The following is a 17,030-nucleotide window of genomic DNA, read 5'->3' as shown; positions in this document are numbered from 1 at the left end:
GTTGGGGTGTGGTGAGAAGGAAGTGGAAAGAAGAGGTGGTCCCAGCTTTCCTACCCTCTTACCTCTAGTTCTCAGTAGAAGAAACAAAGCACAGAAACAGGTATGAGTGCCCCCAATTAGTAAATATTAATTTTATAATGAATGTCGATAGATCCTCACCAGGGAAATAAAGGACTTTCAATTATTTACATAAAGTCAAAATTTCATGCACCTGATTTATACCTGAAGTCTTTGTGATTACAGGAGAATATAATGACCGAAATACAAGATCAATGTTGTGACTCTTTTTATGCTTCATTACTATTCTGAAAAAATCAAGTTAGTTGTCAGCCCAGCACATAATACCTACCATTGCTGCACATCAACTTACTAGTTTAATGTCTCTGAGAATCTTAACAAAAAAAATTATTTCAACTTACCACTTTCAACCTCCCTTCTGTCTAATGCTGTTTTATGTTTGATTTTTAAGCAGTCCCCATAAAAGCAGGTTTAGGACCAGGATTCCTAGAGTACAGATCAGGAGACTTTGCACAGACCCCCGCAAGTAGTTCTAGGATATTTCAGATTTGACATTCTATATTTAAAGTCATCTGATTATTGAAAGAAACAAATATTGTCTTTACAGCCATTACCATGATACGATTCAGATGAGGAGGAATAAAGAGGCTGATAACCATGAACTCACCCTACCGATGGCACCTAAAGGTAGTGCCTGAATAGTGTGAGGACTACATGTAAGGGGGGAAGCCAGTCCTATCTCGAATGCCAAGATACCATCACTAGATCCTCCTGAAGATGCAAAGTCCCCTCAATGACCAGAGATGTTTACATTAGTCTCTAATACAAGGCTCTACCATTAAAGTCAAAGGAAAACTACTAGCTTCTGTTCTCTGAGACAGACTTCTCTTCCAGGCCAAAGAGTAGTTAGTAACAAGTTTTGCTTCATTTAGATGCCAATGTAATATGTTTACTTATGGATGAAATGCTGTGATATCTAGGATTCTCCTCAAACTAAACCAGTGGAAGCTGAGCACAGAGAAGATTGGTCATGAGCTGTTGATTGCTGAAGTTGGGAGTTTAGTTTTCTCTCCACTTCTGAAGTTTTAAATGAGACAGGGCAGAGCAGAGGAAGAGAGGATATATCAAAGTGAAAGATCTGTAGGTTAATGGATTTTTGGAGTCCTGTGCAAATTAAGCTAAATTAATCCTATTCAATTCACATCTTGTTGAACCCACAGATAGCACAATCTGTGGCTCACTGAATATGGAACTGACACAGGGTTATTTTAAGAATCATCTTAGAGTCTAAAAGACATGACTTTCAACCAAGGGAAAAATGTATTTTTTTGGTCTGTGTAAGGAAGGTCTTTCTCCACATGGACAATCAGTGCTTGCTAAAAAGGCCTAACTGGGAAGGAAGAAGTCTTGTCCCCACCTTGGAAGGCATGACTTCCACCCTTTGGTCCAAAAGGACATCTAGCCCAGTCTGGTTTGGCATGACTTATTGTTCTCTCAGTGGCTTAGTTAAATGTTATTTTCACAAAACTCCCTTTAATAGAAAACTATTTTTCTTTTTGTTGTTATAGCTTCTGCTTTTACCTTTTCATCAACAAAACATAGCAACTTTAGAATCAGATTGAGTAGAATTTAGACTGGAGCTCAAATTCCTCATGTCTTGGTAAGACAGCAGTGGCCTATCGATCAGCCTGGGTAACCGGAGCTACTACTGAATTTATTCCTGCCTCAATGTATTCATTCGATTAAGGAAAGATGAAAAGAGAAAAGGCTGAAATGGGGGAACTATGCAGTCCCTTCCCACACTGACTCTGGACTTAGCCATGTGACTTGCTTTGCCAATGGGGGCAACTGCAAGCATGATGCAAACAAAGTCTTAAAAAAATGCTTTCGTATTGGAGTCTGCACTCTGGTCGTTCTTGGTGATCCTGTGGTGTGACCACGACTATGTAAACAAGCCAAGACCAGCCTGTTGTGACAAGAAAGACATGGCCAAGTCATCTCCATTGCTCCAGCTGGAAGTGGGCCAACTACCAAACATGTGAGTGAAGCCATCCTGGATCAGGCATTTCCAGCCAAGCCACCGGCCGACCACAGAGCTCAGATGAGCCAGCCTGGATGAGAACTGGCCAGCCAATACACAAAATCATGAGAAATGATAAATCTCTATGATTTATTTAAGCCCCCAGGTTCAGGATGTTCTGTTACACAAAAAGCTAACACATATAACACATTAAGAAAGGGCGACTAAGAGATGCTAAGATATATTAAAAATCCTGGGATATATCCCCTAATGAACTTTTATACAACACTTAATGGAACTTACTATGGATTCAATCTCATGTCAACTGTCGTTAAAATAAGTTGACATAGATCCAAAATTGAACATTCACCCTAATATTCATCTTAAAAAATAATATTTGGTACAACTTATGGAATGATATTGTATGGGTTTCAGGAGTTTATGAACCTCTGAAATTATATCAAGAATTGCATATTATTATATGCATTCTTTTTTTTATAAATTGGAAAAAGATGTTAAAATCATAAAGAATAATAAAGAAATTTCTATGTACACACTGCTTAGAATTTATGATACTATTTTATCATATTTACTTTGGATATATATTTTTTTATATATAAAACAAATAAAACATCAGCGACCCCCATGTGAGCCTTGAAGGCATGGGAAAAATGTATGGCTTCCCAGAGTCCAGTGTAAGAATGTGTGTGTGTGTGTGTGTGTGTGTGTGTGTGTGTGCGTGTGTGTGTGAATAAAGCTTAAAATATATTTGGTGAGTAAAAAAATGAATGAGCTCAGCTGGTGGCCACACCTGTAATCCTACAAATTTGGGAGACTAAAGCAAGAGGATCACAAGTTCAAGGCCAGCCTCAGTAATTTAGCAAGCTCTTGTCTCAAAATAAGAAGAGCTGAGATGTAGCTCAGTGGTAGAACATCCCTGGATTCAATTCCCAGTAAAGAAAGAAGGAAGGAAGGAAGGAAGGAAGGAAGGAAGGAAGGAAGGAAGGAAGGAAGGAAGGAAGAGAGGGAGGGAGAGAGGGAAAGGAAAGGAAAGGAAAGGAAAGGAAAGGAAAGGAAAGGAAAGGAAAGGAAAGGAAAGGAAAGGAAAGGAAAAAATAAATAGAATGAATGACAAGGAACATACCAATTAGCAGCCATGTAGCCATGGCAAGTCACAATGATTAACAATCAGCAGCAACTGACTATTTGGGGAAGAAGCACCTGCATGGAACTTCTCCAAATCGAGACGGCACCTAGAACTTTTTATTACACACTACAAAGGTTGCAACACAGGAGAGAAGACAAAAGGCCCTGGAGCTTGATGGATGGGATAGAATCACAATCAATGAAAATGGCAAGTTCTGTATGCTACAGCCAATAATAAAAGCAGAAGGAAGTGACATTGCGGAAGTGCTGGTACTGTTGGAGAAGCTGGATATACATGGAGCCTCGCCAGTTCTCTGGTGCTTGTGAGGTGAATTGGCAGCAAAGATGTTGGAGTGAAAGATTTTATACAGATGTTGTTTGTCTGAGGGGACCCTTCAAGGTTCCCAGACTCAATCTATGTAGAAACTAGCAAGACCTGGGCCATCTGGTGGCCCTCTTCAACACAAGGTATAAGACACACAGAGTAGTACATCTACAAAAGGAAGACACGCTACATTCACAAAAAGGCATGGCACAACCAGGTCTGCCTACACCTGCCCATCTTCTGCTTCTACATCTAGTGCACCTGCTGCCTGGCAGAGATCACTTTCAATACTATACCATGGAGCACTGAATCACGCTAAACTTCCAAGGTGAGAAGCTTCTGGGGAAGAAGAGGATACAAAAGGACGAGACCAAGTACTCCAAGCTGGAGACGGAGGTCCTGAAGAACCTGCAGGAGCTTAAGAACTTAAATCAGAAGCAGGCTGACCTGGATTTCTAAGGCCGCGCTGTGGCGGCACCGCCTGCACAAGAAGGAGTCGCAAAGCAAAAGGAGGAAGAGTGGGCAGCTTTGGTGGAAGAAGCCAGGGAAAGAAGATTGCTGAGGACTCTGACTCAGAGGACAAGGCTGCTCCCACCCACCCTGGCTGGTCCTCCTGCAAAACCCTGCCACCACCTTAGATGAGGTCCCAAAGACCAAGAGGAAAGCAAAAAGCTGGGTAAGGCATGTCAGGCCTGGTCCTGGTAAAGAAGACAGACTTGGGTTGCAGCAGCAAGCAGGATGAGGTGGTACCCACATCCGAAGCTCCAAAGAAGGAAGATGGCTGACCCTGCACTCCAGATACCTGAGTCATGTAGGTGTGTATTCAGATAGTGAGGATAGTGGCAGCAACTCAGGCCCCAAATAGGGCCCTGCCTAGGACCTTCCCCAGGTCAAAGATCACAAGTCTAGCATCAGTCACATCTAAGGCCCTAGGATCTGGTGGTCAGGATAGGAAGCCTCAGCACCAGAGACATGGACAAGCACCAGCATTCTCCAAGAAAGGCCTACAGGGCCAGTGAGAGTTTCTACTCAGCTACATGGCTTCTTCCACCATCTCTAGAGCACCTCAGGGACACCAACTCCTCCTGCCCCCACTTTATACTGGGTTGAAAACTGTGACATCCCTGGAGCATCTCTCAGCAATAACATGCAAAGAAAACAAAAGAGCATCTCTTGGGCCACCCTTTAGTATTTCTGGCATGTGGGTAAGCCTGCCCACCCTCATTACACACCTTAGGGCAGGGACCTAGGAATGTGGAGCATATACCCATCCTGCTCCAACTCCACACCAAAAAGCTGAGCAGTTCACTACTGACCACAGCAATTCTAGGACGAGCAAGGGGGAACTTTCACCTGTGCATACTTCTAGAGGACATCTTCAGTTCAAGCAATCAGGCTACATGGGATTACAATCCTGCCACCAAAATATGATAAATATGGTTACTATAGAAAAGGATTTATAAAACGAGTGGAAAAACACTGAGCACAGATAATATAGTTGCCCCATAATTATAACTATGTAAAAACAGTGTGTTTGGATAGGTTGGAAGGAAATCCAAAGATATAAAAATAATTATTGTGTTGGAGCATAATGATGAGTGAATTCTTCTAAATTTATTTCTTATCATCTTTTAAAGCTGATACAGTGATGAATCAGAAAATAAGTAACAATCTTCCATCTTGGAGCAGGCCTTCTTGAAGAGTTCCAGAAAGAAAATTCCCTGGTCATATCTAGACTCTTAAGGAAATAGACTCTAATCCCACCCCATTTGGTGAGAAAAGTCTTTTTAGGCTGAGATTAGAATACTTGTACTCTGTCATCTGTTCATCAAAAACCAGCTATGAGACTTCAGAAGTCATTAACCCAGCTCTAGACCTCTTTATGAAATCAGACAAAAGGGTTTAGGACAGAATTCCTAAGCTCTCTTTGGGCTTTTTGTACAATGCAACATATGTTTTACTTTCTACAATGTAGAAAATGATTATAAAGTACTATGACTTTGTATCACACATCAGAACTCCAGACGCTAAAGAGTGTGAACTCCTTCAGGTTAGTTTTTATACTTAGTTCCCTGAAAAAAGGACCTCCTGTTCGTCCTCCACGGCTCCCTCTACATGATAATGCACATCTTCAGTAGGGCTAGTTTCCCCCACTCTGAGGCAGAATATAACTTCTGGAAACAGTTGAAAGGGACTTGGTAAAAATCTGGTGAGTAAGATGGATAATCAGGAGGGGCACTAACATTTTAGATTAGAAAGGAAGTAAAAAAATAGATTTTCTTATGTAGCTCATAAATGACCATTCAAAAGTGCTTTGAACAATGGCAATGACGTTGTTCCCATGATAGCAACTCAGAAGGGAGGGCCAAGTTCACTTGCATATACAGTGTAAGTTCCAAGGCTTGCCATTGTTTTAGGAAAAGCTCTTCTAGTTCTTCTCTCAAGTGTGACTGTCATAAAAATATGTTTTAAAAAAATAAAAAGCTCTACTAGAATACCCAAAAACCTTTTGCCTCTGCCAAAATAAATTCTGAAGTTGAAATTCAAAACACAATTTGTTTACCATTATTATAGAATGTGCTTACAACGCTGAGATGTTTATTTTTAATACCTTGGGCATTTAATCTTTAACCCCTCATCTACTTTGTAAACATCAAGTTCAAGCAAGGTAAATAATAAAAACCTATATTAGGGGCTGGGGACACAGCTCAGAGGTAAAGCATGTGCCTGGCATGCACAAGGTCCTGGGTCCAATTCCCAGTACCCACTGTGAAGCTCATAATACCATGCACTTGTATAGAGGTTTCAAAATATTTCGCATGTTGAAGCTGATGAAAGGAACTCTCAAATGTTCTTACTGAGTAATGAGACCCAGTCCTCAGCTCATCAGGAAATGCAAAGTACTACATGTTCTTTCTTTCATTTAGTCTCACATGAGCACATGCTAACTAGGTACATATTCCAAGTCATAAAAATGCTCCCTGCTGTTCACTCACTAATCTTAAGGACCTGAAACAGATCTCAAACTCAGAGATTCAGCTGTGAAAGGAGTGATAAAAAGAGCCATCATGCAACATAGAGGGCTATGACATTTTCACTGCAGGAAGGAGTTGAAGGGTAAGAAAGAAAAGTTCAATTTGCAGCCTCACCACTCACAAAACCATCTTAACTGGTGTTTGGATAGCTACGAATAGTAGCAGCTGCATACAGATTTTCCATTTTAGTAGCTTAGAAATTCCATGGGTAGAAAATACCAGGCAAGTCCAGTTCTTTGGGGAGACTGTGAGAGGCTGTGGACTTATCAGTAAATATTAAAGTCATTTGCTGCAAATGTGGCTAAAATTTAGATATTCCTGCTAGTGAGTGAATGGGAGGAAGTGCCGTGGTTCCCAGATACCACACTGAGATTTACAATAGTGGCTGCAAAAAGCTGACCTACAGGTGAGTTTGTTTGGTCCTTCAGTGATAGCAGAACACTTTTAAAAATTGGCAGGTCTAGCATAAAAACCTGGATTTCCAGTTTCTCTTGAAAAGCAAGATAACTTGGTAATATGGTCATTTGAACTATATGGCCCAGGGTCAAGTAGTGGTGGTTCTTGGGAGGGGGCATTCCATATTGACTTTCTAGAGATCGACCTCCCCTGCCCCCCACCAGACTATATCCTGACATTGGAGTTTGCAACCACTGAGAAAGCTATAGAGCCCAGCAAAACAGTGGAAGAGATGGCCTTTACCTTCTGCAAATATCTGCTTCCCACACTTCTCCATCTCTCTCCATCTGCTGCCCCATGGGGCTTCTCTCCAAAGAGGGGAGGCTCTGAGCTGGCCATAGATTTTTCTACTAAGATGGCCCATACACACTTGCCCCAGGGTAAAATCCTGGGCTTCAGTTATTTCCCTAACCCCCCTGACTCCATCAAAACTTCTGTGCTTTATCGCATTCCTTTTTGTTTTGTTGGATTGAGTTATTTTGGCTAGGAGACTTCAAGCAATCTGATAAACCAATCAGTGGAAATGAATTAGGTTATCTTCCCAGAAAATATATTCAAAATGGTTTCCAGACTTTATAAACACATATCAGGCCTCACCCAAAGGAACATACCTGTGGTCAGCTATCTATCATGTTTCTGTTTTTATGTATTTGTATGCATAATATCTACAATTTATTCAAAAGTTACAAGTAAGGAAAAGAGAAAATATCTTAGACCTTTTTTTTTTGAGATAACAGTCAATTCAGATTTATGCAAATATTTCTGCATACTTAATTCACAGAAATCCCATCAATCCCAGATTCTGGGGCCAAAACATATAGCAGGGCTATGTGGGTACATCAGACAATTCATCATGGGTCCATCAGACAATTCATTCCGGTCACGGCCACAAAAGTTAACTTTCTTAGCAGATTGCGAGAAAGGCATACTCTATGAAGAAAAACTTAGATGTATATTACTGGTAATTAAAGCCAAAGCAGACTTTTTTTTCTTCTTTTTAAGTTGTAGATGGACACAATACCCTTTATTTATTTATTTTTTAATGTGGTGCTGAGGATTGAACCCAGTGCCCCACTTGGGCTAGCCAAGTGCTTTATCACTGAGCTACAACCCCAGCCCCCAAAGAAGATTTTTAAACTCTCCTAAATGACATTCACTAAATTATGAAGATATACAGAGGGTTTTTCTTTGTTTTGTTTGTTTTTAATTTCTTCAAGCCTCCTGAAGAAGAAGATACGAAGAACTATTGCTGGTAGTGTTCTTGGTTTTCCCAAGATGAACAAGTGTCCCAAAGTGAGTGTTCAGGAGGAAGATATGAAGTGAATTACAAATTGTACATTGTGTTCATGATTCAGAAATGACAGTCTTCCTTATGAGTCACAAGTGAATAATTCTTGGTAGGGCCTTGGATACAGGTGGAGAACTTTTCTAATGCACTAGCAGTCTTCCAAAGAAACTATGCACTAACACACACACACACACACACACACACACACATACACACACACACACCAGTACAGGTGCCCTTCCATGCCTGGCCAAGGACCTCTACTCCAGGCTCATTTGCAGCCACACCCACTGATGGAGATGTCCCTTCCTTTCCTGTTCTAAGCAGCTGAGAGACACACAGGGCAGGCCCAGGCGATGTGGAACACAAAAATGAAGCTTCTTTTGGCTTGATGGACTCTTACGTAAACTTTAAATATTAGACCTATTATAACTGGAGTTTCTCATTTTTTAAGATGTTGATGCTTTGTTCTAAGGAGACATCACATATGTAACAAACAATTTTTCAAGTCAGGGAAGAAAGACTCATTAAAATTTTGGCCACATGACTCTGGATTGGGGAGATCTATCAATGGCACATCTCCCATTTCAGAACAGCTAGCAGTTTCAACTTTTCTGTCAGTGAGCTGTGTCCTCAGCAACCTTATCTGATGCACAGATAGTCTCCCGGAGGCCCATGACATGCCCATTTGTGCTGATGGCAGGGAGCCATCAATAGGTAAGTCACACTCTGTCCTCTGATAAGTCAACTCTGGAGAGGACTCTACTTTAAGACATGCCTCCATACATCCACAGACCAACCATCCACTTCAACAGCAAACTGACCAAACTGACCATGACATTTCTGAGGTCTCCAAAAATGCACCCCCAACTATGTTTTGGTCTGCCCAACAAGAAAAATGAGTTAAATGAGAAAAAGTTAATTTGTCAAGGTACGAAGTAGTTAAATTCAGCAAGATTGTTGAAGCTTTTGTCATAAACACATTGATTTTTTTTTTTAGAAATATTGAACCATGGAAAATAATTACAGCAATTCTAAAGTATTCGAACTATCAGGTTGCCTAAATTCACATGGCCTGATGCCCAATTAAGTAGTTCCACCCAAATACACAATCAACGTAAATGATTTTCTGTGGGGGTTCCAAAAATAATTTGGGGTAGGCTGACTGCTTAAATCTTTAAATCGGAGGAGAGAGTTTATTTATAGATAAAGTATTCTCTTAGGAGCAAAGGTGACATGGATTTGAACTACATAAAAAGTAAAGCTTGGGTCCAGGGCATCTTTTAAAGGTTTTGTTTGTTTTTGTGGGCTGATATGGAGGCTCTGATGGGCCTTAGCTAGAGTCCTTCAAACCGGTCATGTGGGATATAGATTTTTAAATGAGAGCTGTGCTGAGTATCATTTTGACTTAGCTTCACTTTCACAGTCATTAAACAACCACGAATCCGAAGACGGTTCATCCACCTAAGCAGGGCTCTTTGAAAAGAGGCAAGTGTGGAAACTATGAAGCCTTGTAGAACTCTTTTTTCTTTTTCTGAAGGACTGCCAATCTCTTGAAAATAGAGTCCTTGCTTTTGTGCCTCGGAAGGAAAACTACACCACACCAAAGCTCAAGGGATGTGGCTAAGGTTATTGGGAGGGAGGAGGAGTGTGGCCAGGCTGGGGACTTGGGGCAGCGAAAAAGTTACAAACGGGTAAGAGAAAGCGGCAGCCAAATCCGTGTGTTTCCAAAGTGCCAAAGGAAAAAGGAAAAGAAAAAAAAACTTGGAAAAAAAAAACTGAGGACTTTTGGCGTGCAAACTCAAGAGTTTCGGTCACCTCGCACTTGGGAAGGGGTGGGGCCCTCCACGGCGGTGTTTACTCGGCCTCTTGGGCGCAAAGACCCCAGCGGCCAGCGCGTCTCGCGGGTCCAGTCAACGTGGCTCCAGCCTGCGCCCGGATCACTTTCGCTCTGCGCCCGCCGCCAGGTGCTCGCCCTACCTGGCGCCCCCGCCTGCCTTTGTGCGGCGCGCGGTCCCTAGTCGGGGCAGGCCGGGCCGCCTCCACCGGCGCGCGATGCCAGGAGGGACAGCTGCGGGCACTGCCGGCCACCGACCAGTGCAGGGGAGGACAGCGAGCCGCCTGCGCTGGTGCCAGCGGGCGGGAGGGGGACGGTGGGGCTGGGAGGGGGCGCAGCGGGCCGACTGTGGCGCAAAAGTCCCAGCGAACCTCGCCCGGGATGGTTAGGACCCGAGGGGCACAGGCAGCTGCCCCAATCTTTCCAGCAGGGAGAAAGGGAACCCTCCGGTTGCCGTGCCCCTGAAACCAGATGTGCCCGCACTCTGGCTTCCGACAGCTGGCAGCCATAGCAACCCGGCCACAAAAGTTTTGCTACGCAGAAAACGACTTGAAAGAAAGTTTTCTTTGGCCCCTCGAGCCTTCTCCTCGAGCCCAGGTTTACCGAAAGTAGCAGGAAATCAGAGCTCGCAACGTGCCGACTCCTGCGTCCACCTTCTCCACCCCTGGCCTGGGCAGCGCGCCCAAGGTGGGTGCCTCGTTGGACTTCTAGCCCCTTTTCAAGATCGGCGTCCCCGAGACGCAGCTCAGTCAACTCACCATGGTGACTCGCGCCGCGGTCTCTCCTCTGCCGGGTCCCGCTGCCTGGGAGCTGGGACTGGAACGCAATCTCTGGGCGAACTTCAAAAGTTGTTTCCCCTCGCCAAAAACAGGCTCCCGACACCCAAGCACTCACAGGAGCCAATGGGAACCCAGGGGGGACTCCATCCAGGCGGGATTCGCGGGTCTAGGTGAGGGCGAGACCGGGACGATTCAGCAGTCGGAGTGCATGCTGCAGAGGGCTGGGGTCCCCTTGGATCTGGTGATCACCGACCGCCTAGATGAGTCCGATGAGCTCAGCTTGTGTGCCTGCCTAGTTCCCCTGGTTCTCTTCTCTTTCTTCAACCACTTAATCCGTACTCCTCTGGCTCAGCCTCGGCTCGGGCCGGGCAATCTGTCCATAAATGGAGAATTCAGCTCAGGCCCGACCAATCAGAATTTGTTTTCGAAGCGTCACTCCTCAGGGAAACCCTAGTAGCCAACAAGCTTGGAGCTGCTGGAGTTTCCAAAGACCTCTGGATCCTGTAGTCCTTCTTCCTCGCCAGCCTGCAAAGAAACCTGCGGACCAGCTCGCCTCTAGTAGCAAGACCTGAATTGTTAGAATTGTTAAGAAGAAAATTCCCAGTGAAAGAGAAATAAAACTCTCAGTTTTTTTTTTAATGTGAAGGTTAGAATAGATTTGACTTCCAAGCTAAAGTTGCATGATTTTCCTAGAAGTTTTTTTTTTTTTTTTAAGGAAATATTTTATCAGCATTAAAGATCGGAGTTGTGGCAGCCCAAAGGATATCCTTTTTCTTTTCTGGATTGTGAGGAAAGTAAAAAAAAATACCATCCCCCTGGCCCTCCTTTTACCTAAGTTTCCTTGGAAAACCAAGGAAGTCCCCACCCCACCATCCCCGATAGTTTTGATGGTGAAGGTACACTTGCATTGAGACAGGAACCAGGCAAAGAGGCGGGAAGGGTCGCATCCGTCCTTAGTTGACACAGATCTGATGGAAAACGCAAGGGCAATCAGTGCTGTGGACGTTCATTATTCCAGAGTATCCAGTTTCAGGTATTCAGGAGGACAATTAAGAGAAAGTGAGGTGGGGAAAGCAGAATCCCAAAAATAAAGGCAGGGAGTCTAATGTTATTGTCTAAGGGGCTGAGAAAATAAGCTTGGTGGATCACAACAGTGCTGTCCTCCTGGAATCTGTGGGAGATACGATTCAGAAAGGCCAGGACACAGAAAATCATTATACTTATATAGAAGCAAGAAGCATAGTGACTTATACTATGATTTACTTTATAAAATTCAGTGGTAGACCTTCATTTGAACATAGGATCAGAGTAGTGAAGGATGTTAAAAATCATCTTTCCTAGAAAGGGTTAAAAAAAAAAAACATGGTGCATCCATAAAATGGACTACAGCATTCAGTCATAAAAAGGAATGAGGTGTTGATCCATGCTACTCCAAGGATGAACCTTGAAAGGTAATCTTAAGAGAAAAAGGTCAAGGCATAATAGTTCACATATTGTATAATCCCATTTATATGAAAGTGGAGAGTAGGGAAATCTGTAGAGACAGAGAGTGGATAAGTAGTTTGCTCTAGCCTTGGGGAGGGATGATGGGAGTAATTGTGAAGGAGTATCTGTTTTCTGATTGAGGTGACGAAATATTCAGGAATTAGACAGCTGTGATGATTATAAAACTTTGTGACTATACTAAAAATCACGGAATTGTCTGTTTTAAAAGGGTGAATCTTATGATATGTGAATTGTATCTCAGTATTTTTAATGAAGGAATATCATTGTCTGAATTCTTGTAGGTATCATTTATGCAGTTAGGACAACAAATATAATTGAATGTCTACCCCAGGATGTAGGCTAGTCACCAGAGATGCATCTGGCCCCTACCCTTGCAGAGCTCACAGTTTTAGAGGTGGAGAGATGGGATAAGTTAAAAACAATAGCTGAGTGTGACGGCATATGCTTGTAGTTCCAGCAGTGTGGGAGACCGAACTGGGAGGATGTCAAGCCCTGGAGATCAAGGTCAGCCTGGGCAACATGGAGAAATCTGGCTCAAAAAAGAAAGAAAATTTATTTGACAACAGTGCCTAAGATGAAGTGGAAAGAGGAGGATGTGGGGATGTGGCTTAAGTGGTAGTGCGCTCTTCTAGCATGCATGAGGCACTGGGTTCAATTCTCAGCACCACATAGAAGTAAAATAAAGATATTGTGTCCACCTAAAACTAAATTCTTAAAAAAATAAAGAGGAGGGGGGCTGGGGATGTGGCTCAAGCGGTAGCACGCTCGCCTAGCATGCGTGCGGCCCGGGTTCGATCCTCAGCAGCACCACATACCAACAAAGATGTTGTGTCCGCCGAGAACTAAGAATAAATAAATAAATGTTAAAATTCTCTCTCTCTCTCTCTGTGCCCCCCCCTCTCATTCTCTCTTAAAAAAATAAAAAATAAAAAAAAAAATAAAGAGGAGGATGTGATATCCCTTGAGTTTTGCTATATACCAGGTTGCCCAGGTACTACATGTGTGATTTCTTATATTATCAGGTAAATATAAATCTATATCTCACTAAGGGCATGACAGCTTCAAAATCCTATCAGGTCTTTTAGGAACTCATGAACATAGTTTATCAAAAGGGAAATTTGAGTTGACTAAAACGCAACTTAGATTGGAAATGGGACATTACCTAAGCCATCATCCTATCCATGGTCAAGTTGGATTGACATGGGCTTCAAAGGCATACAGGCAAAGGCATAATCATTCCGTTCAAGTTTAATCCTGGAATCAAATGAAACACTTAAAATTTCATTGATAGTATATCAATCTTGGATTTATTAAAAACTACCTTGATGGACTGGGGATACAGCTCAGTTGGTAGAGTGCTTGCCTCACATGCAGTACTCCAAGGATGTCTAAAGAAGGACTACAGGATCTCTGGATTCAATCCCCAGCACCACAACAAACAAACAACAACAACAACAACAACAACAACAAAACTACCTTGGATTATTTATATGTTGCATTATCATTTGAGGTATTAAAAAAAAAAGAACTTTGTCATGCATGGTGGTGCACAATTATAATTCCGGCTACTCAGAAGGCTGAGCCAGAAGGCTTACAAATTCAAAGTCATCCTGGAAAATCCAGTGAGACCCAGTCTCAAAAGGGCTGGGGACGCTGCTCAGTGGTAGAATACTTATCTAGCATGTGTAAAGCCCTGGGTTCAATCTTCAGTATCATAAAAAAAAAAAAAAAGGTTTACTTTTAATTGTTCTAATTTATTTATTTATTTATTTATTTTTATTTATTTAGGGGGATTTAACCCAGGACCTTATGCATGCAGGGGAAAGTACTCTACCAATTGAGCTATATCTCCAGACGTCTAATAATCTCTTTTTAGTTTCAAAAGCTACTTACCAATTTGGTAAGCAAGACTTTAATGAGGATGAAAGTTTATGTTCACTTTTCATATGATTTTACAATATAATCCCTTTCTAGATTGAAATATCTGTATATGTGTGTTTATATAAAGTATATCTAAGCAGTGGTTAGATTATGAGATTAGTGACACATAAACCTGAATTTGAAGTCTGGCTTTTCCATTTTACGGTAAGCTGTGAGATCTTAATTTCTCTGAGCCTTAGTTCCCTTACTCTGAAATAGATTTATGTGAGTATAAAGTGAAATTAGTATAAAGATGGTCAGCTAATATAATTCCCTAGTTCCTTCATGCAAACCACATGTTGTAGGTCAGGAATTCCAACCTGGGGTCCTGCGTTGGATCAGATGGACTGAGCTCCTCCGAACTGCATGCTGAGGGGTGGGAGCTATGTGTATCTTTCCTCTAGGGAGAGTTAAAAGTGCTCATGAAATTCTCCAAGATGCCATAACTGCCCAAATGTTATGAGCTGTAGCTCTTGCTCATATTCATTATGTTTCTCTGGGTCTTTGTCTCTAACATTATGTTTATCTTGAGGAATATAAATTAGAACTGAGCCTAATACTTTAAAAGCAGAGTCTCAGCTTAGATTCTCAAAACAGAACCCACTAATTCACAGTTTGAGTATAGAATGTGATATAGCCTATAATTTTCAGGCCCTCCCCAGCTTAGAGAGGTACATTATCAATTTTGGCTAAGGTGACCATAAATCTTGGTATACCTGGAAGAGTCCTGGCTTATGTCTTTATCTCAATGACCATCCCTGACCCCTCAGATGATATCTCACTATATAGCCCAGGCAGAGCTCAAAGTCCTGGGCTTAAGTGAGCCACTTGCCTCAGCCTCCCAAGTGCTGGGACTAGAGGCACATGCTAGGCTTTCAGTGAACTTACTAATTGACCTTGCATTCCTTGTCCAAAAGACAAAATTTGAATAATAAATTATATGATCACTCTAGACTTTTTGCCCAAAATCTGTTTTTTAAAATACTCATCTTTTAAAATGAATATTTAAAAAAATTTCCTGATTTTTGCATCTAATTTTCAGAGGACTCAGTAATATAGTATGGACTTTTTTTTTTTTCCTTTTTTTAGTATTTGGGATAAAACCCAGGATCTTGCACATGCTAAGCACATTATCTACCACGGAGTTACACCCCTAGCTCCAGATATTTATTCTTATTCAAGGCCATAGTAGCTATGAACAGGAAGCAACTTTCATAATTGTAAAACTTATTCTAGACACATGATGGAGCTATTCAGATGAGACTTTGTACATACCTTTGTACATGATTAATTGCATTTTATCTAGGACTGAATGAAAAGGAACAAAGGAAGAAAGCAAACTGAATATAAATAAAAACAAATCTATCAATGAAAAAAAAAACACCACTTATACATTTTGGGAAACAATCAGCAAAAATATAACATCAGACAGTAAAACTAGTCTCCATGTCAATACTACAAAAGAACATTCCCAATGAATTCACAATAACAATTTAAGGAAAATTTTGTTAGCTGCCTGTCGTGGTACATACCTGTAATCCTAGCTACTGGGGAGGCTAACGCAGGAGGATCCTAAGTTCAAGGACTGCCTGGGCTACTTAGTGAGACCCTGTCTCAAAATAAAAAATTTTTTAAAAAGAAAGGGCTGAAGATGTAGCTCAGTGGTAGAGTATTCCCAGTTCAATCCTTTGTTCCTCTCCCCCACCCTGCAGCCAAAAGAAAAAAAGAAAAGTTAGTGGGAAAATTGGGCCAGAAATCTTTTTTTTTTTAAATATTTTTTTAGTTGTAGGTGGACACAATATCTTTATTTTTATTTATTTATTTATATGTGGTGCTGAGGTTTAAACCCAGGGCCTCACTCGTGAGAGGCAAGCACTCTACCACTGAGCTACAACCCCAGCCCATGGGCCAGACACCTTTAAGAAGACATTAATGAAGCAGATAGTTGGGTCACATCACTGTGAAATATCCTGTACACTCCCTGTATACTCTCTTTCTGTCATAAACAGGCACCATTTATTAAGTTCTCTGGGTACTCATTTTTTATGGGGTGTAAGAATGACATTAGGGTCCGGGACTATAGCTCACGGGTAGAGTATGTGTTTAGCAAGTATAAAGTCCTGGGTTTGATTCCCAGCACCACAAAAACAAATAAATAAGAGAAACAACAAAAAAGTCAAAATAAGAATGACATTTATATAAAGAGGTTTAAATCAACTTTAAACATTCTTTGTTTTTTCTAATATGTTGATTTGAAAATGATATTAAAGAGAATTTTAGTAGATAAGTAATATGTTCTTTCTAACTAACATGTTTTGCTGTCATATTTTTAAAATTTTTTTTAGTTTTATTTTTTAGTTGTTGATAGACCCCTATTTATATATTTATATGTTATGCTGAGAATCGAACCCAGTACCTCACACATGCCAGGCAAGTGCACTATCGCTGAGCCCCAGCCCCAGTCCCATGCTGTCATGATTATTTTATTGAAATAAACAAATAGAAATTATTTAACCATGCTTGAATTAATAGCATGTCTACATGGAGTATTATTTTTTTCTGATTTAAATCAATATTGTCTTTCTTTTTTTTTTTTTTTTTTTTTTGTACCAGGGATTGAACTCAGGGGCACTGAACCACTGAGCCACATCTCAACCCTTTCAATTTTTTATTTTGAGACAGGAACTCGATGAGTTGCTT

At 41.5% G+C, this 17,030-nt stretch overlaps 1 protein-coding gene across 1 annotated transcript in view; it reads right to left on the bottom strand.

Annotated features, from left to right (window-relative positions):
• Myo1e (myosin IE) overlaps positions 1-11,282 on the bottom strand; it is a 191,603-nt gene extending 180,321 nt beyond the window's left edge. Inside the window, exon 1 of the mRNA XM_005316629.5 lies at positions 10,884-11,282. Within this exon, the coding sequence (XP_005316686.1) occupies positions 10,884-10,886 (3 nt within the window). The 5' untranslated portion in view covers positions 10,887-11,282. The remainder of the gene's footprint in view (positions 1-10,883) is intronic.
• Positions 11,283-17,030: the final 5,748 nt, after the last annotated feature.

The sequence above is a fragment of the Ictidomys tridecemlineatus genome, chromosome 5 (assembly GCF_052094955.1).
Source record: "Ictidomys tridecemlineatus isolate mIctTri1 chromosome 5, mIctTri1.hap1, whole genome shotgun sequence".
NCBI lineage: Eukaryota > Metazoa > Chordata > Mammalia > Rodentia > Sciuridae > Ictidomys > Ictidomys tridecemlineatus.
The sequence above is the reverse complement of the archived record's forward strand: the minus strand, read 5'-3'. Positions and strand labels throughout refer to the sequence as shown.